Source organism: Acomys minous (genome assembly GCF_964271855.1).
Source record: "Acomys minous genome assembly, chromosome: 16".
Classification (NCBI taxonomy): domain Eukaryota; kingdom Metazoa; phylum Chordata; class Mammalia; order Rodentia; family Muridae; genus Acomys; species Acomys minous.
This window is the reverse complement of record NC_140498.1, coordinates 4990127-5014079: the sequence shown is the minus strand read 5'-3', so window position 1 is coordinate 5014079 and position 23953 is coordinate 4990127. Positions and strand designations below refer to the sequence as shown.

At 45.4% G+C, this 23953-nt stretch overlaps 1 protein-coding gene across 1 annotated transcript; it reads left to right on the top strand.

The window, feature by feature from the left end:
- Nucleotides 1–157: 157 nt before the first annotated feature.
- Nucleotides 158–23916, top strand: LOC311587488 (myosin-4). The gene is made up of 40 exons (XM_084764349.1): nucleotides 158–204; nucleotides 404–449; nucleotides 2966–3209; nucleotides 3305–3448; nucleotides 3641–3797; nucleotides 4356–4383; nucleotides 4477–4591; nucleotides 4974–5066; nucleotides 5199–5262; nucleotides 5406–5504; nucleotides 5619–5722; nucleotides 6759–6897; nucleotides 7627–7745; nucleotides 7847–7996; nucleotides 8517–8687; nucleotides 10484–10793; nucleotides 11818–11888; nucleotides 12416–12503; nucleotides 12582–12699; nucleotides 12864–12987; nucleotides 13086–13222; nucleotides 13341–13596; nucleotides 14470–14712; nucleotides 14959–15135; nucleotides 15340–15485; nucleotides 15758–15848; nucleotides 15937–16326; nucleotides 16770–16896; nucleotides 17281–17399; nucleotides 17523–17719; nucleotides 18262–18445; nucleotides 18530–18695; nucleotides 18794–18918; nucleotides 19127–19435; nucleotides 20427–20630; nucleotides 21910–22035; nucleotides 22114–22284; nucleotides 22552–22656; nucleotides 22767–22862; nucleotides 23656–23916. Exons 3-40 carry the CDS (start codon nucleotides 3006–3008, stop codon nucleotides 23806–23808), a joined length of 5820 nt encoding a protein of 1939 aa, XP_084620475.1. The 5' UTR covers nucleotides 158–204; nucleotides 404–449; nucleotides 2966–3005; the 3' UTR covers nucleotides 23809–23916.
- The last annotated feature ends 37 nt before the right edge of the window (nucleotides 23917–23953 follow it).

Here is a 23953-nt window from a genome sequence, read left to right as displayed (position 1 = left end):
TTATTTATAGGTGACAAGAAATATTTCTAATTATATCCATTCACAGCCACAGTCAGTGAATATTGTGCAAAGAGATTGCCAAAAATGGTTTTGCCAAGTAGGTCCCCAGCTAGGACAGCTGAGGTGGCTGCTGTGTTTGCAGAACAGCCTCTATAAAAGTGGAGCCTGGGTGCCTCTGTCCCGTCCTTCCTCAAACCCTTAAAGGTATGTATGTGTGGCAGAGCACTTGGCTATCTGTGTACTCCTGATGGGAGTGAGTTCTCACTTGAGGGAGATGGCTGTCCCTTCCTAAACTTTAAGTACTGTCAATATCCCTGAGAAAGGCATGGCATACAACATAGTTCTACTATTTTGTGATTAAATGGGAAAAAATGCCCAGAGTCTCTGTTTTTTCTTTCAACAGTACTTGTCTGCCTCCAGCCTTCCTCCTTCGTCTGGTATCACAAGAGGTAAGAGAAACTTACTATTACCTTCCAAAGAACAAAGGGCTGTCTCTATTGGTATGTTTTAATGAGTGACTATTTACTTACTAGTTTATTATTAGGCATAGGAGGAACTGGTCTTTAAAAAACAGCTTCTCATGAAACTGACTTCTCAAGCCACCCAATCAAACAGAATTTTATGCAATTTGTCTTATGCAATTTGTCTTAGAACTTAATGAAGACGGCAACCCTCACGTACATTTAATGTAAACCGCTATTGCAATTTGACCAATGAAAGAGGCTACATAGTAAAATAAAAGACTGTTGCTCCAGAAGTCAAAATTTCTGGGTGCCCATCCAGGCTGTTCACTGATTGCAGCTCCCTGGGCCACACCGGCCGGCTAGCTTTTACGTGTCTTCAAACACATGTGTTGCAAGGGCAGTAACACTAGACCTGCATTTAGATAGCCGGGCTCATAGCTCCCCACGGCCACTCCCCACCTCAGTGACCCTAGACGGCCCTTTGCCTTGCTGAACCTTAGTTTCCTCATCAGTAGGAGGAGAAGGGCAGGTGTAAGTGAGCTGCTAAGGTTCCTTTGGCTTTTGCCCTCCAGGATCTAAGCCAGTGGTTGCTAAGGCATCTTCCATCTAATCAAAACACACAGAGGGTCTCCCCTTGTCTGCGTGTGGAGAGGAATGTGAAGAATATATAAAGGGAAGAAAACCTACTATGTATTAAACAATTGGTTTAAGTGAGTTCATGTGTAATACATTTGCTGATTATCAGTTTAGTAAAAAGTAGAGAGTCTATTGCTTCCGAAGGGAATAAATGTTACTTGTTGACACTGGAGGTGATTGCCACTGTGTGGACAGCTCCCAACACCACACAACAAAGTGGAGGCTCTTTGAAAGCTTGTGACCCAAAGGTGACTAAGGACTGCTGAGACAAGGGTAGAGGGATGATGTCCTTTCTGTGTTCTAGGTTCTACTGCAGAACAGCAATCATTAGGGCATGGTGTGTAGTTGATTCAAAAGTGGTTCATGCAAAAAAACAAAACCCACAAAATGATGGCACAGAATAGCATTTGAAGAGAAAAGTCCAATGTCCCTTGAAAGCATTTCTTAATTTCCATGTCTCCCTATCAGCCTTTTATCCACTATAAGCTACAGTATGTGGGAGATTTCATATCTAACTCTAAGCTGAGAAGTTCACTGCTTATAACGAAAGGCCAAGACTTTTTATGGAAAGTCTATGCAAGATAGAAGATGCTGTCTTCATTGTCACTAGCAACCAACAGGCTGCTCTCTGTACCGTCCCCTTCTCCACTCCAGAGGCCACAGGCCTTTACTCTGGCCAGAGAAGGGGTTGTTTTATTTGACCAGGATTTCTTAGTTGGAAAAACCAATGTGAATTGGTTTGGGCTTGAAACTTCACAGTGGCTGTCAGTTTCGGGAGAAAAATTAGAAATGTGATGTTTTCACATAGCGGGGGGTGGGGGGGGGAAGAGAGAGATCATGAGCGTGACATGACACTGTAAGGACCAGGCAGAGACAAGTAGGATGCTGAACCCAGTGAAAACCCAGGGAAAGGCAGCCGGACACCGACAAGCCACCACTGGGGAGTCTCATTAAAATGCAGGTGCTTGTTTTCCTCTGGAGTTATTTTTACTTCGATGGTAGTGAGAACTTGTGCACAGTTTTTAAAAGGACAGAAGAGACTTGATTTTGACCTAGGACACAATCGTTTGTTGTTACTTACAACTTTTCTTACATTAATGTTGTATTAATGTCCATCGTGCTTATTTTCTCTTTGCTTACCTAATTCTTGCCAGTTAACTAGAAGTTTGTGGGCATTAGATATTCCACCTGAATCTAGATGTTTCTTCTTACTTTCAAGCTTAATAATTTTGAGATGCAATTTTAATAGTTTGTGACAAGGGGAAATGGCTAAAAAAATTTTTTTTGAGACATGATCTCGCTGTTATGTAGATCTGGCTGTCCTGGAATTCTGTGGACCAGGCTGGCCTCAAACTCAAAGAGACCTGCCTGCCTCTACCTCCCAAGTGCTGGAATTAGAGGTGTGTACCAACACACCAAGCAATATTTGGCTTTCTAAAAATAGGTTTATTGAGATGATAAAGTTAGAAAGAGAACTTCCATTTCTTTGTATCACCATAATGTAAAACAAAACAAACAAATGGAATAGATTTGTAGGGAAAGGCGAGGGATTTTTTAAAAAAATACACAGAAACAAAAAAGATTCTGAGCACACACATAGCCTGACAAGTGCAGTTGCTGGGGATCCATCCCTCCACAGCCCTCAACTACTGTTTATAATACAGAAGTACGAATCAAGGCTTAAATTGTCGAAGAAAAGTTAAGCTGTCAACACAGGGTTAATAGGTGCTCTTGTCTTCTCTTAGCTCCCTGGCATAGGCCACAGGAGGAGCCCCAAAGGGCAGAAGAGAATGAGCAAACAAAGCCTGTTAAAGTGAAACCCACAGGTCAGGATTATGTTCACGGTCATGCATGTCTTCCACTAGGTGTGCCTGGCCCTGAGCTGCCCCCAAATAGTCCGCAGCCATGAGTTCCGACGCCGAGATGGCCGTTTTCGGCGAGGCTGCTCCTTACCTCCGGAAGTCTGAAAAGGAGCGAATCGAGGCCCAGAACAAGCCTTTTGATGCCAAGTCATCCGTGTTTGTGGTGGATGCTAAGGAGTCCTATGTGAAAGCAACGGTGCAGAGCAGGGAAGGGGGGAAGGTGACAGCCAAGACGGAAGGCGGAGCTGTAAGTAAAAGCAAAAGGGGGGAGATGTAGGGAAGCGTGGGTCATCTTTTTCTGCTGCTTTGTTGGTACCAACTGGATCCTTCCATTCTTCACAGACTGTCACTGTCAAGGAAGATCAAGTCTTCTCCATGAACCCCCCCAAGTACGACAAGATCGAGGACATGGCCATGATGACACATCTGCACGAGCCCGCTGTGCTGTACAACCTCAAAGAGCGTTACGCAGCCTGGATGATCTACGTGAGTGACCCCTGTCACTATTCATCAAGTCTATGTACTTTCTGTTGTTGAGATGTCACATTACACCATGTTGTAACGGAGCCTCCTGAGGACCCGCACTTCCTCGGTCCTCTCCCCTTGCTGACACAGCATTATTTCCGAGCTGGACCAATGAGCTGATTGCTGACTGGGCAACCTTGTCTTTGTCCACAGACTTACTCGGGCCTCTTCTGTGTCACCGTCAACCCCTACAAGTGGCTGCCGGTGTACAACCCGGAGGTGGTGGCGGCCTACCGAGGCAAAAAGCGACAGGAGGCCCCGCCCCACATCTTCTCCATCTCTGATAACGCCTACCAGTTCATGCTGACGGGTGAGTGCATCTGTAATCACAACCTCTGTAAGCACTAGAGAACACTTGCAGACTTGCAGCATGGACAACATATAGCCAGCATCTTGAGAATGAAATGGTTTGCCTAAGTTTGATAAGAGTAATGACGTAGGTGAAAAAGCAACTGATTGAGGAGATGATGCACCAATAATAAACGCATAGGGAAATTTGCTCAGACTTCTACACTAAAATCCAAATTTGTTTGTGCTAATTCCAATTCCATTTAATCAAAGTTAGGATCAACTCTGAGTCTTAAGTACACCTACTGTATTAGTTCATTTAAAGTAAGCTTTGAGATTTCATAAGCCCTGTAGGAAATGCACCCTTGGACATTCAAAACATGACAAGATTTTAAACTATGAACCAGGGGAGGGGACATGAAACTGTCAGGCCACCAGCAATGTGGCTGTTTCAGATTAATGATGACACCGTGGGATAACAGGCACACCTTTACAGTTAGTTCTTTGGACTTGTGAAGGGCACATATTTAGTGGCCCTGTGCCTTTATTTAACATTATCATCTGTGGCTTCCCTTCACAGACCGTGAGAACCAGTCCATCCTGATTACGTACGTACACGCCATGCTTTCCTTCCACTGAATTTTGCTTGTTAGGGCAGAGCCTTCTTCCTCACATTCTGACTTTTCATCCTGTCCTCACAGCGGAGAATCCGGGGCCGGGAAGACTGTGAACACGAAACGTGTCATCCAGTACTTTGCAACAATTGCAGTCACTGGGGAGAAGAAGAAAGAGGAGGCGCCTTCCGGCAAGATGCAGGTGGGCACATCTGTCTTAGGGAGGAAGGAGGAATACCAGGCTTTGCAAAGTGTGACTGTGGCATGTTAAAACCATGGCAACTAGATGCCAGTGATATCAGCGTTTAGAAAGCAAACCTCGGAAGGGCTCCGAGAGGCAGGGATGTGCAGGGCAATATGGCAGCAAGCTGCAGGCCTGAGTTCCCACAGCCATTTCTCACAGACGTCAAGCCGTGCCAGAGGAATGCCCGGCCCCCTCCAATGAGGGTTCCCTTCCTCTTTCTAAGGCCTTGCCTAGCCACAGGATGAAACCTGTAGGGAAGGAGAGAGACAGATTAGAAGCTATTTGAGGACATACAACCAAGGAAATCCAAGCTTTACCTTCTTTTCCCACTTCTCTTAAGGGGACACTTGAAGATCAAATCATCAGCGCCAACCCCCTGCTGGAGGCCTTCGGCAACGCCAAGACCGTGAGGAATGACAACTCCTCTCGCTTTGTGAGTCTCTGGGCTGTCCTGTCTATGTGGGAGTGACCTCCACGCTTCTACAGAAACCATGTCACTGTAGTTTGGTCCATAGTTAATGAAATGGTTTCCAGCTTTTAATCAACCCTCCTTTGCCTATTTAAGGGTAAATTCATCAGGATCCATTTTGGTGCCACAGGCAAACTGGCTTCTGCAGATATTGAAACTTGTGAGTCAATAAACCCCGGTGACTGAGAATCTTTTTTTGGGGGGGGGGCACACACACACTAGGGAAAACCTTGCTTTTCTTTCTGCTGCGTGAATTTCAAAGCTTAAATTTCCACTTGTGGCCTTTTCAATCCGCCTTTCCAGATCTGCTGGAGAAGTCCCGAGTCACCTTCCAGCTCAAGGCTGAGAGAAGCTACCACATCTTCTACCAGATCATGTCCAATAAGAAACCAGAGCTTATTGGTAAGGAATGCCTTGATTTCTCTGCATCAAGAAAGACAACACCCTGCCTATGCTGTCCCTGTGATATGTGATGGGGACCAGAGTGACCTTGCATTCTCTTTCCCATGTGTCCAGAGATGCTTCTGATCACCACCAACCCATATGACTTCGCTTATGTCAGTCAAGGGGAGATCACAGTGCCCAGCATTGACGACCAGGAAGAGCTGATGGCCACAGATGTAAGTCATAGGGAGGAGACAGGAGCTGGCACGGCCCTTGACAGCACACCCCTCTCTTAGTCCACAGACAGTGGGCCAGACAGAGCCATCTTTCAGGCTTTCTGTATTTGGAAGAAAATAACAGAATATTTAAATGTCAGCCCACACATATATTTAAATTCCAAATACCAGGAATAAATGATAGGTACCAGACACTCCTCACCTAGTTGGATTTTTTTTTTTATTCTTTATGGGGTTGGTCACTCTTTGCTTAATACTTCCACTCCTATATAGTGACTTCTTTTTTAATTTAATGTCAGCCCCTTTACCCAGGAATCTTGGAAAAGCCATAATATTGGACTATGTAGTTTCATCTGAAAGGTTTAAAATAAGCATAGCAACCTCACCCCAGGACCGTGTTAATGATGTGTAGTTTGTAGGACCAGAATAAAGGAGGAAATCTTAAGAGAGACACACTTTCCTGTGCCTCTACTGATTCCTGCCCCCCATCTACAAACCACATGGACATTTAGCATGAGTAACTAAGGAAGTAACCCCAAATCCGCTAGAGTGGAGAATGAAACCGAAAGCATCGCAACACAATAAGAAATATATCGTCACAAATGTCTCCTTCCTGCACGGAGTAGTGAATAGTCAGGCAAGGTTCCCGCCCAGGCACCCCATGGTCAGCCAATCTGTGACCTGGTCGCGCGTGGAGAAACAGTGGGAGCCAATGCCATTCTCAGACTTCTATCCACTGGGCCATCCGTATAGACTGCGGTTGGAGGGTAGCCTGGGGCTGTGCGTTAAGTTAGGGAAACACAGGAAAAGAGGAAATGATCTGGGAGCAGCCACACTGCTCAAATGGAAAGGCTAGTCTACATTTCCTGCTGTTACTATGTGGGCCAGAGGGAAGGGAACTCTCCCGTGTAAGCCATCCTGAGTATTAGGCAGTTACAAGGCGAAGAGTGGTGGGGAGGTGGGGAGCCAGACCCTGAGTGTGTCTCCAGCAAACTGGCCATGGTGCTAACTGTAGCTAATTCGATTCTTTCAACAGACTGCTGTGGACATCCTGGGGTTCAGTGCAGATGAAAAGGTGGCCATCTACAAGCTCACAGGCGCCGTGATGCACTATGGGAACATGAAGTTCAAGCAAAAGCAAAGGGAAGAGCAAGCCGAGCCAGATGGCACTGAAGGTAACAGCCCTGTTGTCACTGTCCATTGGATAAAACTAATGACATGAGCCTTTTCAGAGGCACGGACCTGTCTGTACTGTCTGACCTTTCTAACAAAAGGCAGAAGGTTTAGGGAGGTGAGATGTCACATTGGTATTTTACATTTTTTAAAGCAAATCTATAGGAGTTTTATTACTTCTGCCCATACCGCTGTTCTGTGGTGTGCGTGCGTGCGTGCGTGCGTGCATGCATGCGTGTGTGCATGCATGTGTGTGTGTGTGTGTGCGTGTGTGTATGTCTGTGTGTGTGTGTGTCTGTGTGTCTGTGTGTGTGGTGTCCTTGAGACTGAAGCCAGGGGCCTCATCCCGAACTGCATCCTCTGCCTTCTTTATTCTTCATTCACTGTTTATAAGAAAATAGTTACTTTTTGATGGAAACACATTTTATTCCAGTGAATAATTCAGAACTTCCTCACCACCACTGGGTTACGGTTTCTCAAATTACTATCTATAGTGCACCTTTCCTGTATTTTTTTTACATCACACTGAGCCCGGGCTCCCCAACCTCCAACTTATGAACAAGTAAAACTAGCATGAAATATGCCACTGCTTTCCAGACATAAGTAAGTGGACAGGCTTCCCAACATGTGCTCCTCACTGTTTGTGTAAATCCACTGTCACCAACATCTTCCTTGGCAATGAAGTTGTGTGAGCCACCGTCAGGCCCACTGTTCTTGTGCCTTTCCTGCAGTTGCTGACAAGGCTGCCTATCTGACAAGTCTGAACTCTGCTGACCTGCTCAAAGCCCTGTGCTACCCCAGGGTCAAGGTCGGCAATGAGTATGTCACCAAAGGCCAGACGGTGCAGCAGGTAAGTGTGATTCAAGCCCCTTGATTCCATTGAACCACCAGAGAGTCAAAAGTTCACTACTGGGTCCAACTCAAACACCTAATTCTACACTCTTCCTGAAGGTGTACAATTCTGTGGGTGCCCTGGCCAAGGCCATGTATGAGAAGATGTTCCTGTGGATGGTCACCCGCATCAACCAGCAGCTGGACACCAAGCAGCCCAGGCAGTACTTCATTGGGGTCTTGGACATCGCTGGCTTTGAGATCTTTGACGTGAGTAATGAGCTAATTAGCGAGCGTACACTGGTAGTCACATGGCTGGCCTTGCTGAAGTCCTAGAAATACTCTTCACAGAATACAAAATCTGTTCTTCAAAAAGTTCAAATTCCTACTGAACTGGGTCACTGGCGGGGAGGAGTCTAAATATGAGGCAATAAGTGTGAATAGGAAGAAAGAGAATGCTACGTTTTCAGGGCTAGAGTCCCAAAGGACAGCCACAGAAGCTTATTCAAACTGATCTTGAATTCATGCACACTAGCATAGAAACACTTTCTTGGGGCACTCTAAATGAATTTTTCAAAGAGCAGCATTTTCCCAATATGCAAGTGTTAATATAGTTCCTTGAAAAACATTTGGGGATCTAACTCTTGATTTAGAATAATAACTCCCTTTAAGAGATCATCTGACGGTTCAAACCTTCACTTTAATAACCCAAAATGTCTCAAAACTTGAAGAAAATATATTAGCTGCTTTATAGATATAAATAGGGAATTTACTTTATCTCTTCCTACAGTTCAACACCTTAGAGCAGCTGTGCATCAACTTCACCAACGAGAAGCTGCAACAGTTTTTCAACCACCACATGTTCGTGCTGGAGCAGGAGGAGTACAAGAAGGAAGGCATCGACTGGGAGTTCATCGACTTCGGGATGGACCTGGCTGCCTGCATCGAGCTCATTGAGAAGGTGAGTGTAGCTTTTCAAAGTTCAAAACAGGAACAGCAAATTGTCCCTCCTCCTGCGTTTGCTTATAATTCTAGTTCTCCAAGAGAAAGCAGTAACACCTTGTGACACAGTTGTCCGCTCTGATCAGGTCTCAGACAAGCCATGGGGCATCTGATACTGATGAATTTAGTAGTCTTCAGAAAATAACCAAAAACAACGCACAGACAAAACACACAGATTCACATTTTCAACTCTTACAGCTTCATCCCTCTTCAGTTTTTTTTTTTTTAAAGTGATACAGGGTCTCCATGTTCACTGGCCTTGGAATTCACTATGTAAAGCTAGGCCAGCCTTGAACTCACAGAGCTCCTCCTCCTTCTGTCTCCTGAGTGCCAAGATTAAAGGCACACACAGGCTTCCTTCTTCCCTGTTTTCATTCCTATGTGATTATCTAGCTGTGGAAGAAAGGGATGAAAATGCAGCTAGTGCTCTGAATAGTCAATCAATCCTGGTGTGGCTACGATGCTGCATTGTACATCTATCCTCCTTGTGTACTGTGTCACAAGGCTGTGCATAGTAAGATACTTAAGGTTAATTGCTGAAGTTATTCATCCCTTACTCCTGATTACTATCAAGGGAATACACTAAACTTCCATTTGACCTTACCTTGGGAATGAGCTCTGAATTCCCAGTTAGTAATTAAGGGAATTAGTAGTTAAGGAAACCAGCCCAATTAGGCAGGGATCAACAGTTGTAGCATATTTAGATAGAAGTGATTAAGCAGTTTTAATGTTTAAAACTGTTGGGATCTTGGGACTGGAGAAATGGCTCAGTGTTTTGGCGTGCCTGTTGCTACATCACAAGGGCTGGGATTTTGATTCCAGCACCCACATCAAGTGGCTCACAAACACCTGGAAATACTACATCTTTTTCTGGCCTCCAAACAAACTCACACACACACACACACACACACACACACACACACACACACATGGATCTTATCATTTTCCCATTGGTACCAAGAAAGAATCTGTAACTGCTGGCTAGGAAAATTTCAAGTGAAAATTTCAGATCAAAATTCTCAAAACTAGAAAAAAATATTAGGAAAAATATCCTATGTTGCACGACTTAGGAGAATATGTTAATTTGGTAATGCTCATCAAAAACTATATGGTCCCCAGGAAAAGCATTTATCTCCTCCACTAGCATTTTTCCTTCTGGATTATCAAAATAATTTTTGAGAATGAATTTGTGATTTTGGGGTGCTGAATTTCCTTTCAGTCCTCCATATTAAATTAGTCTCAGAAAAGTCAAACTGATTCATGAGCAAAACCCAATGAATCACCAGTGCCTAATTCCTTTGAGATGGGGGGTGGGGCAAGGCTAAAAGTACAAAGAGATTTCATGAGGCAACAGGAGATGCACATTCCTCTTGGTGAGGTTTCATTTCCAGTCATCAGGCCCAGTCTGTCCTTTCCACATTTTTTCCATGTCTTGAGTTGTGGTCAAGGATGCTGCGCCATGAGAAAGGGTCTGTTGGAGCATCTGTGCATTTGTAGGATAAAAAAATCAAGCTTTAGAATTTCATTTTACATACTGAACACACATGGTACAGATGAACTTTTAAACTAAGTCTGTTAGTAGCATATATCCTGTGCGTATATCCTACAATGACTGTCGTGTATTGCTAGAACAGGGGGCACTAAGGTGGGATCTCATCTGTTCAACTCGTACTCCAAGTTCTTACAATTACACAAACTACTGAGGCATGGTTTTCTACCGGACCCATCACTGTCTTCTCCCTTTTTAATATCCAGCCAATGGGCATCTTCTCCATCCTGGAAGAGGAGTGCATGTTCCCCAAGGCAACAGACACCTCCTTCAAGAACAAGCTATATGAGCAGCACCTGGGAAAGTCCAACAACTTCCAGAAGCCCAAGCCTGCCAAGGGCAAAGCTGAGGCCCACTTCTCCCTGGTGCACTATGCGGGCACCGTGGACTACAACATCATTGGCTGGCTGGACAAGAACAAGGACCCTCTGAATGAGACCGTGGTGGGGCTGTACCAGAAGTCCGGGTTGAAAACTCTGGCTTTCCTATTTTCTGGTGGACAAGCTGCTGAAGCAGGTGACCTTGTATAGTAACAACTTGTTTTAATAATCACATCACATTTTGTCAGAGACAATATAGGTCAGCGATTCTCAACCCGTGGGTGGCAAGCCCTTTCGGGCGGTTGAGCGCCCCTTTCACAAGGGTCACCTAAGACCAACGAAAAATGCAAATATTTGCATTTTGATTATAAGTAGCAAAAGTTACAGTTATGAAGTAGCAATGAAAATAATTTTACGGTTGGGAGGGTCACCACAGCATGAACTGTATTAAAGGGTCACAGCGCTGGGAAGGTTGAGATCCATTGATATAGGTACTGCAAAATCTACTACAAAAATTCAGGCTAATGTGGGTGCAGTGAAAGAAAATATATTAACAACTGTGGTACAGAGGCATCAGGAGTTGTTCATCGCATAGCCTCTTTTATCAGTGAGAGAGTGGATTTAGAAAGGGGCAGGGATTTGGTGGTGATTGTACCAGCTACTTTGCCACATGGATTAATACTGCTACCATCGAGGACGCAGCTAAGTCCGAGATAAGGAAACCCTTCGTCAGGGCCACAGCACCAGGGTAACTGAATGAGGCCAGATTTCTTTTCTTAAATATCCGAAGTCTAGATGTACAAGCAACAACATGGAGACACAGGGGAGTAGAAATTATGAGTCTCTGCCAGATGATGAGCCAGATCAGCTACCTAGGATGCGACTCTGCCTGTTCCGGGCATGCGCACACTGACAGGGCCCGCCTCCTCTTTTCTGGGCGGATACTTCAGGAAGCAGACGCTGCTGATCCTGGATGGAGTCAGGGAGCCCATCTCCTAGCTGTGTCTTCTGTCTTTTGTACAAGTCTTCTTCCCCAGTCGTCTGTAATCAAGTCAGGGATTGCTCTGTCTTCATCAGGATTGGGGTGGATGAGCTGCGGAAGGAGGGAGGGAAATGAGCGCCACAGACTCTCGAGGAAATGTTGCTGTGCTGGCGCCTGTGCGCACAGACGACTCAAAGGCTGTAGCAAGTAATCTCCATGTTTCCATTCTGTTTTTCAGAGGGTGGCGGTGGAAAGAAAGGTGGCAAGAAGAAGGGTTCGTCTTTCCAGACCGTGTCTGCTCTTTTCAGGGTACGGTATAATCTTTTGTTTAGAAGACAATTAAGCTGTCTTTAGTGAGCAATTTTAAAGGCTGCTTATGGTAAACACGAAAAAAATTTAGCAATGTATTTTTTTAAATCTGAAAATTATCTCAGGAAAATTTTAACAAAAAGAAGACACACCGTGTCTCTTTCACAGGAAGGCCTGTTATAAATGGCGCATTGCCCCAAGCCTCCAATGTAAAAGACCTGGTAGTAAAGAGATTTTTAAAAGAAATCAAGCCCTCTTTTAAAAACCACCTACTGTGCCCCATTCCATCTACATCCACATGATTGAAGTCTCAACGCAAGCTTTTCTGATGATCAGGGTTTGAGAAAAATGAGCCGAAAAGGACTATTTCTGTCTAACCAGGAGCGTTCTAGAAATCTATCCTCCAGACACAGGATAGTCCTCTTGGTCTCCACGTTTTATTTGAGATAGCTCATTAGAATTTGATAGGCGACAAATGAATGCCACTGCTACACACTATTCTAAAGCTCTCAATCGCGGTCCTATAGGAGAATTTAAACAAGCTGATGACCAACCTGAAGAGCACCCACCCCCACTTTGTCCGCTGCCTCATTCCCAATGAGACCAAGACTCCTGGTAAGACCCGTCTCGAGCACAGAGCAACCCTAGGTGGCTTCTCTTTAGATGTCTGTAGAACATGTTTTCCCTTTCCAGGTGCCATGGAGCACGAGCTGGTCCTGCACCAGCTGAGGTGTAACGGGGTGCTGGAAGGCATCCGCATCTGTAGGAAGGGGTTCCCCAGCAGGATCCTCTATGCGGACTTCAAGCAGAGGTTTGTCTTACATCACATATTATACAAAGCAGCGTTAAGCCTTAATACCACTCGGTTCTCCACTGTTTGATTGATCCGCCTTTTCAATAGTCGCTATTACGGCTCTATATTTTATTTCTCGGTGAAGAAAAATCATGTCCTGGTTTCGCTTTTCATTTGGACAGATACAAAGTTCTAAATGCCAGTGCCATCCCAGAAGGTCAATTCATTGACAGCAAGAAGGCCTCTGAGAAGCTTCTAGGCTCTATTGACATTGACCACACCCAGTACAAATTTGGTCACACTAAGGTACCCACCAGTCCAAGTCAATTGCTGACCTAACTTTTTAGCACTTTTCCGAGTTTCTGCCCGAGCAGAAATAACAAGTCTAACCGTTCTTTGCTAAGGTCTTCTTTAAAGCTGGCCTGTTGGGAACTCTAGAGGAGATGAGAGATGACAAGCTGGCTCAGCTCATCACCCGCACGCAAGCCATGTGCAGAGGGTACCTGATGAGGGTGGAGTTCAAAAAGATGATGGAGAGGAGGTGAGGAACGAAGCTTGCTTGCCTTTCTCACCACCTTGTGTCAGCGAACTCAGTGCAGCTGTGATGCCACTTCACGCATCTTTGCCCATTTGTATCTTCATTTCTCCTCCCCCCACAGGGAGTCCATCTTCTGCATCCAGTACAACGTCCGCGCCTTCATGAATGTCAAGCACTGGCCCTGGATGAAGCTGTATTTCAAGATCAAGCCGCTGCTGAAGAGCGCGGAGACCGAGAAGGAGATGGCCAACATGAAGGAAGATTTTGAGAAGGCCAAGGAGGACCTGGCTAAGTCAGAGGCCAAAAGGAAAGAGCTGGAAGAAAAGATGGTAGCTCTGATGCAAGAGAAAAATGACCTGCAGCTCCAGGTTCAAGCTGTGAGTGCCACACATTGTGCACAGCCCGTTCATATCACCTGGTCGGAATGTGACTGCATATAAGCAATTGCAGGCTTCAGGGTAAAGGATGTCTATCCAGGCACCTGCTTTAACTGCCTGACTTTCAAAATTGCTAAGCTTCAGACCCAGAAAGCAAATAGTTTCAAAGCCACATCCATGATGCTCATGTCCATGTGCGCATCCTACACAGTCTGGTCCCTAGTCAACAAAGTCGTGAAAAAAATCGCTAGACATTTAATATGGAGCATCCTCCTATATTAGAATATGCATTTTTTGGCAAATATTATTTAATGCTAACTAGAACATACATTGTTTTTAATCAGAGTAGGAAAAAGGGCTAATTTAAGCCCTTAACTGAATGTGGGGGGAAAAACCCCTGAGCTTTAGATAGTAAATGACTTTTCCAAAAGGACTGAGGGCTAGGAAATCATATATTTTTGCAACAAAGCTACTTTTTCATGCCTTAGATATCTAGAGGAAAAATGTCGATCTATTTTATCAACAGATTAAGATCTTCCCATGCTATCTATTTTTTTTTTAAGTTGGCGATTTAATGGCCTATCCATTGACCAGCTGGTAGTCCCAACTGTTTTTTTTTTTAAAGATTTATTTATTTTTACAGTATTCTGCCCATATGTGTGCCTGCACACCAGAAGAGGGCACCAGATCTACTATAGGTGGTTGTGAGCCACCATGTGGTTGCTGGGAATTGAACTCACAACCTTTGGAAGAACAGACAGTGCTCTTAACCTCTGAGCCGTCTCTCCAGCCTCTGTTCCCAACTTTTAATGCACTAATGCACATGTGCAGAGATAGCCTGTACAAACAAAAATGCACTATTTCTCCCACTAGGAAGCAGATGGCTTGGCCGATGCTGAGGAGAGGTGCGATCAATTGATCAAAACCAAAATCCAGCTGGAGGCCAAGATCAAAGAGCTGACCGAACGAGCAGAGGACGAGGAGGAGATCAACGCCGAGCTGACAGCCAAGAAGAGGAAGCTGGAGGACGAGTGCTCAGAGCTGAAGAAAGACATCGATGACCTTGAGCTGACCCTGGCCAAGGTCGAGAAGGAGAAGCACGCCACGGAGAACAAGGTATGATTATTATTCCCCTTAAAGCATCCACAAGTATTCACCTTGCCCTGAATCTTACATCTTAAAATTACTCAACATGAAAGGAAAAAGTTACAACCTTGCCATCTTTTTTCTTCTATCTTTATCTTCTATTATATCCAGCCGCCTGGCTACCGTGTTTCATGTCACACAGAAGTTAAATTATCATGTATTTTGTCCAGATGACATGGTTTTGTCAATATTCCCATCATCTATTCAAATCCACAGGTGAAAAACCTCACGGAAGAGATGGCCGGCCTGGACGAAAATATCGCCAAGCTGACCAAGGAGAAGAAAGCCCTCCAGGAGGCTCACCAGCAGACCCTGGATGACCTGCAGGCTGAGGAGGACAAGGTTAACACGCTGACCAAAGCCAAAACCAAGCTTGAGCAGCAAGTGGATGATGTGAGTGTGAAAAACGTTCTTTTCCCTTATAAGGAACGGTGTAAACAATTGTGAAGTGCAGCCATGAGAGGCACCCTGAGATCTGAGATGCAGGCTTGGTGTCCTCACGCTCACTGTGGTCTCTTTTAAGTCTTCCCCCGAGTATCTGACTAGAGACATAAGGTTCCGTGCTCAAGAATCTAAACAAAATCCCTTGTAATTCAGCTTGAAGGGTCACTGGAACAGGAAAAGAAGCTCAGGATGGACCTAGAAAGAGCCAAGAGGAAGCTGGAGGGGGACCTAAAGTTGGCCCAAGAATCCACAATGGACATAGAAAACGACAAACAGCAACTTGATGAGAAACTCAAAAAGTAAGTGTGGTAAAATTCAGCCTTGGTTTCTCACTGTGTCGGAGCAGACCAAACCTGTCTAAATGTTTCCAAAGTATTGCTTCATGGCATGTGGGGTAAAATAAACAATGACAACTCTGGTTTTTTTTTTTTAATTAATTAAAATGGCACTTGGTGAACTTGTAAGACACCCACTTCTCTCTTTTAAGACCAGTCATGTAAAAAGTTCAATTATACATGGATGAGACTGGGGAAAGAGTTGACCATAAGCTAATGTGTTGCTGTTAAACTAGGAAAGAATTTGAAATGAGCAACCTGCAGAGCAAGATTGAAGATGAACAGGCCCTAGGCATGCAGCTGCAGAAGAAAATCAAGGAGTTGCAAGTAAGTAAACGCTTTCCATCAGTGTAACTCATCAGGGGGGAAAAATGAGACCAAAGAAGGTGAGTCCGTCCTTTTCCACCTCCCCCAGGCCCGCATCGAGGAGCTGGAGGAGGAAATCGAGGCAGAGCGGGCCTCCAGGGCCAAAGCAGAGAAGCAGCGCTCTGACCTCTCCAGGGAACTGGAGGAGATCAGCGAGAGGCTGGAAGAAGCCGGTGGGGCCACTTCAGCCCAGATCGAGATGAACAAGAAGAGAGAGGCCGAGTTCCAGAAAATGCGCAGGGACCTGGAGGAGGCCACCCTGCAGCACGAGGCCACGGCCGCCGCCCTGAGGAAGAAGCACGCGGACAGCGTGGCGGAGCTGGGCGAGCAGATTGACAACCTGCAGCGCGTCAAGCAGAAGCTGGAGAAGGAGAAGAGCGAGCTGAAGATGGAGATTGATGACCTCGCTAGTAACATGGAGACTGTCTCCAAAGCCAAGGTCTTTCCTGACTTTCTAATTTATCTTTAACCAAAACACTTGACAGTGACTATATAGTGCATGTGAATCTAGCTGGCCACACCCCATGTCATCACTGTATTGAATCAAGACCCTCAAGTCTCCATACCTTATTTTTCAAAATCACCTTGAACTTTGTTACGATGCCATGGCAACAGCAATGCAGTGACAAGGGAAAGCCCCCTCTACATGATATGGACTGTAGACGATGCTCTCATTTCCCTAAAGAAAGGGATCTAGTTTCGATGATCACATATGCATCCAGTTAGCCAGCTATGCTCCTCCGCCGTTTCCCAAGCACAGTGCAAGGCTTTGGCAGCAACATAAATAACACCCTGTGTCTGCCACGAACAGTTACGGATCTCTAAATCCCCACCTTCCAAGTAAAGTGTCATCTTGGCCTATTTTTTCCCTTTCCACCACAGGGGAACCTCGAGAAGATGTGCCGCACCCTGGAGGACCAACTGAGTGAAGTAAAGACGAAGGAGGAGGAACAGCAGCGCTTGATCAATGAGCTGTCGACCCAGAAGGCGCGCTTACACACAGAGTCAGGTCAGTCAGCGAGCAGCCTAGGAGGCTTGGAACAACGGAGCGTGCTGGGTCAGCCCCACCCCAGCAGCCCGGGTCATGCCTTGCACAGTGTGTGCACACTCATTACTCTTTACACCTTTGGAGTTTGAGATGGCTACAAAGCAATTACTCTACGCTACAACTAGAGGAAAAAATGAATCTCTTGGGGTTAGGAGAGTTTTGTTACCCGAGTAACCCTAAAAAAACCCCCAACATTTCATAATACTCTATGAAATAAGGAGGGTCATAGACAATTCTGCAGTACTCAATGATTCATGGGGTTTTTTTCCTCTCTCTCTCTCTCTCTCTCTCTCTCTCTCTCTCTCTCTCTCTCTCTCTCTCTCTCTCTCTCTCTCTCTCTCTCAGGGGAGTTTTCCCGACAGCTGGATGAGAAAGATGCTATGGTTTCTCAGCTCTCCCGAGGCAAGCAAGCATTTACACAGCAGATTGAGGAGCTAAAGAGGCAACTGGAGGAGGAGTCAAAGGTGAGATCCTTCGGTGAACACTTTCACTCACAGAACTGGGCGGCCTGACACACTACTGAACTCCACAAAGAGAGAAGAGTGATCAGAACGCCCATTCACGTCCTACAATTTTGGGTTATCTAGGCCAAGAACGCGCTGGCCCACGCCCTGCAGTCAGCACGCCACGACTGTGACCTGCTGAGGGAACAATACGAGGAGGAGCAGGAAGCCAAGGCTGAGCTGCAGCGGGCCATGTCCAAGGCCAACAGCGAGGTGGCCCAGTGGAGGACCAAATACGAGACGGACGCCATCCAGCGCACGGAGGAGCTGGAGGAGGCCAAGTACGAGTTTCAAAGAATTAGACAGAAAGAAACCAAAGTAAAGGAAAAGTGAAGGGAAAATAGGAAAGAATATTTGCTCCATAAAGATCATCAAATACTTTTTTATAACTTCCGTATCTGTAAGGTGAGATGGAGCACATGCGCAGTCCAGGATCCCAGGAGCACATGCGCAGTCCAGGATCCCAGGAGCACATGCGCAGTCTAGGATCCCAAATACCTAACATAGTTGAGGAAATGTATCTTTTCCCGAGTTCTCAGGGTTAGCTCAGCTTCAGCATCCTACCTCTCCTCCTTCTCTCAGGTCCCATAGATATGTTTGATAACACTTGAGATAGATAAGAGCTCACCTGGGAAATCAGAATTCTGAGAGAGATAAAATGGGCACTAAGAAGTAATTCTGGAGAAGCCTGTGGGCACACCGAAATAAAAGATCTTAGGGGAAAATATGCTTTCTTAGTCAGCAGATAGGCGGAGTCCACTTTGTCAACTTTGATTCTTCTCTTGGTCACTCAACACTGCCCACCCCCCACTACCCCCCTCAGGAAGAAGCTGGCTCAGCGTCTGCAGGATGCTGAGGAGCACGTAGAAGCTGTGAATTCCAAATGCGCTTCTCTTGAAAAGACGAAGCAGCGGCTGCAGAACGAAGTGGAGGACCTCATGATCGACGTGGAGAGGTCTAACGCCGCCTGCGCCGCGCTGGACAAGAAGCAGAGGAACTTCGACAAGGTGGCCCACGTGATCCGTGATTGGCTCCTGGGAGGAAGGGGCGTTATGCCTGGGTTCAGAGCTTAACTAGCGCTGTGCTTCCAGGTCCTGGCGGAATGGAAGCAGAAGTACGAAGAAACTCAAGCCGAACTTGAAGCCTCCCAGAAGGAGTCCCGCTCTCTCAGCACGGAGCTGTTCAAGGTGAAGAACGCCTACGAGGAGTCTCTGGATCAACTCGAGACGCTCAAGAGAGAAAACAAGAACCTGCAGCGTGAGTCCCGCGTGCCCTTGCCGAGCCTGCGCGGTCCTGGCGGGACTCTCCAGTGCTGCCATGGCTCCAACCGCTTCCTTTCATCTGTTCTTCCGCAGAGGAGATTTCTGACCTGACAGAGCAGATTGCAGAGGGAGGGAAGCACATCCATGAGTTGGAGAAGATCAAGAAGCAGATCGATCAGGAGAAGAGTGAACTGCAGGCTTCGCTGGAGGAAGCAGAGGTGCGCGCTCTGTTTGCTCGCCTCTCCCTTATAAACAGACCGAAACAAGAACTGCAACTGAGATCCCCCACTTTGTGAGCTTTAGGGGGACAATGCATACCACCAAGGGAAAAGCTGGGGGAGGGGCGGGGAGGGCAAAAATGCCTTCTTGAGAAATCACCACAGTGAGGTGAGCAAAATTGTTTTAAAAAAAATTTTTTTTATTAAGGCGTCACTTGAGCACGAGGAAGGCAAAATTCTACGCATCCAGCTTGAGTTGAATCAGGTGAAATCTGAGATTGACCGCAAAATTGCTGAAAAAGATGAAGAAATAGACCAGCTGAAGAGAAACCACCTCAGGGTGGTGGAGTCCATGCAGAGCACGCTGGACGCCGAGATCCGCAGCAGGAACGACGCTCTGAGGATCAAGAAGAAGATGGAGGGCGACCTCAACGAGATGGAGATCCAGCTGAACCACGCCAACCGCCAGGCCGCGGAGGCCATCAGGAATCTCCGGAACACACAAGGAATGCTCAAGGTACCTTGGGGTGAACACACACTGTTTGGCCGGCTAGGAGTTATTGTAATATTCAAATTTTTAAATTTTAAGAAAGTTACAGGACATACATTATCAAAGCAAGAGCTGGGCATGGTGGCGCACGCCAGCACTCGGGAGGCAGAGGCAGGTGGATCTCTGTGAGTTCGAGGCCAGCCTGATCTACAAAGTGAGCCAGGGCTACACAGAGAAACTCTGTCTCAAAAAGCAAAGCAAAGCAAAACAAAACAAAACAAAACAACAACAACAACAAAATTAACAACGCAAGGGGGCTGGAGAGATGACTCAGCAGTTCAGAGCACTGGCTGCTCTTCCAAAGGGACCCAGGTTCAAATCCCAGTACCTACATGGCAGTTCACAATTGTCTGTAGTTCCAGTTCCAAGGGATCGAACACCTTTACAAAGACATACATGGAGGCAGAACACCAATGTAAACAAAATAAAGTAATAAATAATTATCAAAGCAATGAAGTAGCAAGATTTAAAAAAAAATGCATATGCCTAGTTGAGAAGAAGCTAAGTTCTGTCTGAAAGCCCAAGAGAGAATTTGCTTTGTCATTGAAGAAAAAAATGAGATGAGTGGTAAAGTGTGTGGAGACAGAGTGATGGAACAGCGCAGGCTCCCAAGTGCTAGGACTATCGGGGTGACCCGCCAAGCCCGGTTCTTGACTTCCCTTCTTAAAGATGTAAAATAACATAATCAGGTTAGCTGAATTTTAAGGATACTTTCCTGATGCAAGATCTCATAGATTTACCTGTGATTTGTTTTATGATTTGGGATCTGAGATAAAACATTATATGCTTTAGAATGGAAGTATTGCACCAGGCTTCTAAGAATATGTCATTAAAGGTACTTGTAGATTTCTCTCTATAATTAGACTCTGAACTAACAAGGTCTAGGTGGGAGCATGACATTAAATTTGAATCCACTTTAACTGGAACATGAGTAAGAGTTTCCCTTCCTTGTGTGTAGGACACCCAGCTGCACCTGGATGATGCTCTCAGAGGCCAGGATGACCTGAAGGAGCAGCTGGCCATGGTTGAGCGCAGAGCCAATCTGATGCAGGCTGAGATCGAGGAGCTGCGGGCATCCCTGGAACAGACCGAGAGGAGCAGGAGAGTGGCTGAGCAAGAACTTCTGGATGCCAGTGAGCGTGTGCAGCTCCTGCACACTCAGGTGAGGTTCAGGACCAGGGTTCTCAAATGCACTAACTGAAACTAAAGGCAGTCAGGGTTCAGGTGGGGGTGGGGAGGGCGGTGAGCCTGTTCATGAGATGCACAGGTAATGTTGGCAGGGGGATGTTCCCAGGGGTTTGGAAATGCACAGAGCGACCTAAGTACATACTGAAACATAGACAGTTTACCCAGTCACTTATGGGCTGGTGTAGCCATGGAATTGAACAATCTGGAGCTTAAACACAGAAGACCAGATTCAGTTTTGCATCCAACACTGGTGACCATCTTATCGTTCACAACTCTACATAGGAAATGAATAAGCAAATTCAATGCAAAAGTAGTAAGTCATCATGCTATTTATTATCATGTGTGTATCTAAAGTTAACATCGCAGTCTATGTAAAGCACTCTTGGGCTCAGATCCATGGAGTCATCATTAGTGCTAGTCAGCATGTGTGTTCTGCAGTTCATTTGTTAAATATATGATGGTATACTCTTGCAGTGACCACACAGAGCATTCACTGCCTCAGAAAGATAGTCATGAAACAGAAAAAGAATAAAGCAAATTAAGGAGATGAAACCATTATCTTTTTTTGTTGAAAAAGAATACAAGAAACATTTGAAAGGATGAGCAAACATGTTACTAATGGCTTTCTCTGATTACTGAGGGTGTATTTTTGTTTTATGCTAATTTGCACACTCTACTTTTTATATAATAAGCCTATATAAAAGAATAGTTTTGGGCATTTTAATGTCTAAAATCATTAATTATGGAAATTTTCAAATCAGTATTGTAATTTAAAAATCAAATTTGTTAATATGTAATACATTTTTTACTAATTATTAGTACCTATAGTTGATTGACTATTTCAAATACTGTTAACTTTGCAAAAACATGGGGATTCTTGGTTATCATTTGTATCAATATACTATTTGTGAACTTATAACAGAGGCAACCAATATAAATGAACAGATGAAATATGTTATTCTTCACCAGCTGTGTGTTACACAATAGTATAAAGATAGATAGTTTTACTTTGTGTTTACAAGCATCCATGAATAACAAGTAAATACCTTTGGCATTAGGAATCAAATTTTATATTGAATCATTTATGTTTTATGACCAGGGATATTGGTAGAAAAAAGCCACAAGCTTGGAATTAATGTGTCACTTTGTTTTTATTTTGAGCATTCCTTATTATTTAGGGCTAAATGCACTAGTTATAAATATAATTAAATGTAGTTTTCCTATTCCTTTTTTTTTTTTTAAATTTGTAACAGAACACCAGCCTCATCAACACCAAGAAGAAGCTGGAGACAGACATTTCCCAGATCCAGGGAGAGATGGAGGACATCGTCCAGGAAGCCCGCAATGCAGAAGAGAAGGCCAAGAAAGCCATTACGGACGTGAGTAGAGTCACATTTCTGCCCTCAGTGAGCAATGAGACGTCCCGATGCCAATAGCTGTCTTGGTTTCCTACTAAGGCCGCCATGATGGCGGAGGAGCTGAAGAAGGAGCAGGACACCAGCGCCCACCTGGAGCGGATGAAGAAGAACATGGAGCAGACGGTGAAGGACCTGCAGCACCGTCTGGACGAGGCCGAGCAGCTGGCGCTAAAGGGTGGCAAGAAGCAGATCCAGAAACTGGAGGCCAGGGTGGGTACCCACATTTCTTTCAGCTCCCAGCCACTCCCCCACCACCCCTCCCCCCGCCACCCCCCCCCTCTCTCTCTCTCTCTCTTTCTCTCTCTCTCCCTCCCTCCCTCCCTCCCTCTCTCTCTCTCTCTCTCTCTCTCTCTCTTTCTCTCTCTCTCCCTCCCTCCCTCCCTCCCTCCCTCCCTCCCTCCCTCTCTCTCTCTCTCTCTCTCTGTGTGTGTGTGTGAGCAGCCACAGCCAAACTGTTAAATGTGTTTTCTCTTCTAGGTGAGGGAGCTTGAGAACGAGGTGGAGAACGAGCAGAAACGCAACATCGAGGCTGTCAAGGGTCTCCGCAAGCACGAGAGAAGAGTGAAGGAGCTCACTTACCAGGTGCCCGGCCTTTCCTTGTCTGCCAGGCCTACAGCTTTTGAGAAAATAAAACTAATGGGGCAGGGGTAAGTGTCAGAGAAATGACATCATCTGCTCGCTGCCTCTTACAGACCGAGGAGGACCGCAAGAACGTGCTCAGGCTGCAGGACTTGGTGGACAAGCTACAGACGAAAGTGAAAGCCTACAAGAGACAAGCTGAGGAGGCTGTGAGTATCTCTTCAGAGATAAGAGACTGGTCCAGGACCATGTCCTGTTCTGTGAGGCACTGAAGTCCCTATAAACTCAAGGGGCTTTCTTCTAAGGTGATGAGCAAACCAGGAGACCAAAATTACACAGGGAAATGAATATTTAGTTGGAAAGCCAAATTTTTGCTGCAAATTATTAGAGCTTTAGACACTTTAATTCCTATCTCTGGGAGACTGCTTCAAGTAGTATTTCAGACAAGTTAACACAGAGATGCTTCTCCACTGCACTACACTGACTATCTAGAACATTCCAAACTCTCAGCGTTCACAGGGCTATGCAAAAAAGAGCCTGAATTATTCTAAGCGTCATTTAACCTTAAGATTAAAACCAGTTCTGAACTTAAAAGAACAAGAACAACAACAACAACAACAAAAAACCCAAAATCTTTCCCATTCAGTCAGTTCTTAGCTCTTCCTTTAAGACTCTCTGAACCCAGTATCACTGCTGTGTCTTCTCTTGGAAGTTTGTTTTATAGAAACAAGATTAAATCAGATCCCTGCTCTTTTGACCTCTGTGTAGTCACTATATCATCCTCAGTGTGCCAAGAAAAGAGTCAAGTGAAAACACACTCGTTCATGTTGTCAAATCCGTGGGCTGTTTTGCCCCAGAATAAGAATGCCACCAAATGACAGGACTTTTTACTTTCTCGTTCACGGAGCAAATCCTGCAGCTTCTTTTTTTTTTTAGCAACAACGGTGATTAACGGGCAGAAAACATCAAGTGTTATTCTCTCCAATTCATTCCCACTCACAGGAGGAACAATCCAACGTCAACCTGGCCAAGTTCCGCAAGCTGCAGCACGAGTTGGAGGAAGCCGAGGAGCGGGCGGACATCGCCGAGTCCCAGGTCAACAAGCTGCGGGTGAAGAGCCGGGAGGTCCACACCAAAGTCATAAGCGAGGAGTAACTCATTCTTCTGTTGAAAGGTGACAGAAGAAATCACAAAATGTGACGTTCTTTGTCACTGTCCTGTATATCAAGAAAATAAAATCTGCAGATAATTTTGCAATCTAAACGCTCATTTGTCTCTTAATTATAAGCCCTGTGATGCT

Coding starts and splice junctions, on each gene's coding strand:
- LOC311587488 (XM_084764349.1), top strand. CDS start 3,006: ATGAGTTCCGACGCCGAGATGGCCGTTTTCGGCGAGGCTGCTCCTTAC. Junction 5,723..6,758: donor AAGAGCTGATGGCCACAGAT/GTAAGTCATAGG, acceptor TTCTTTCAACAG/ACTGCTGTGGACATCCTGGG. Junction 19,436..20,426: donor ACACACAAGGAATGCTCAAG/GTACCTTGGGGT, acceptor CCTTGTGTGTAG/GACACCCAGCTGCACCTGGA.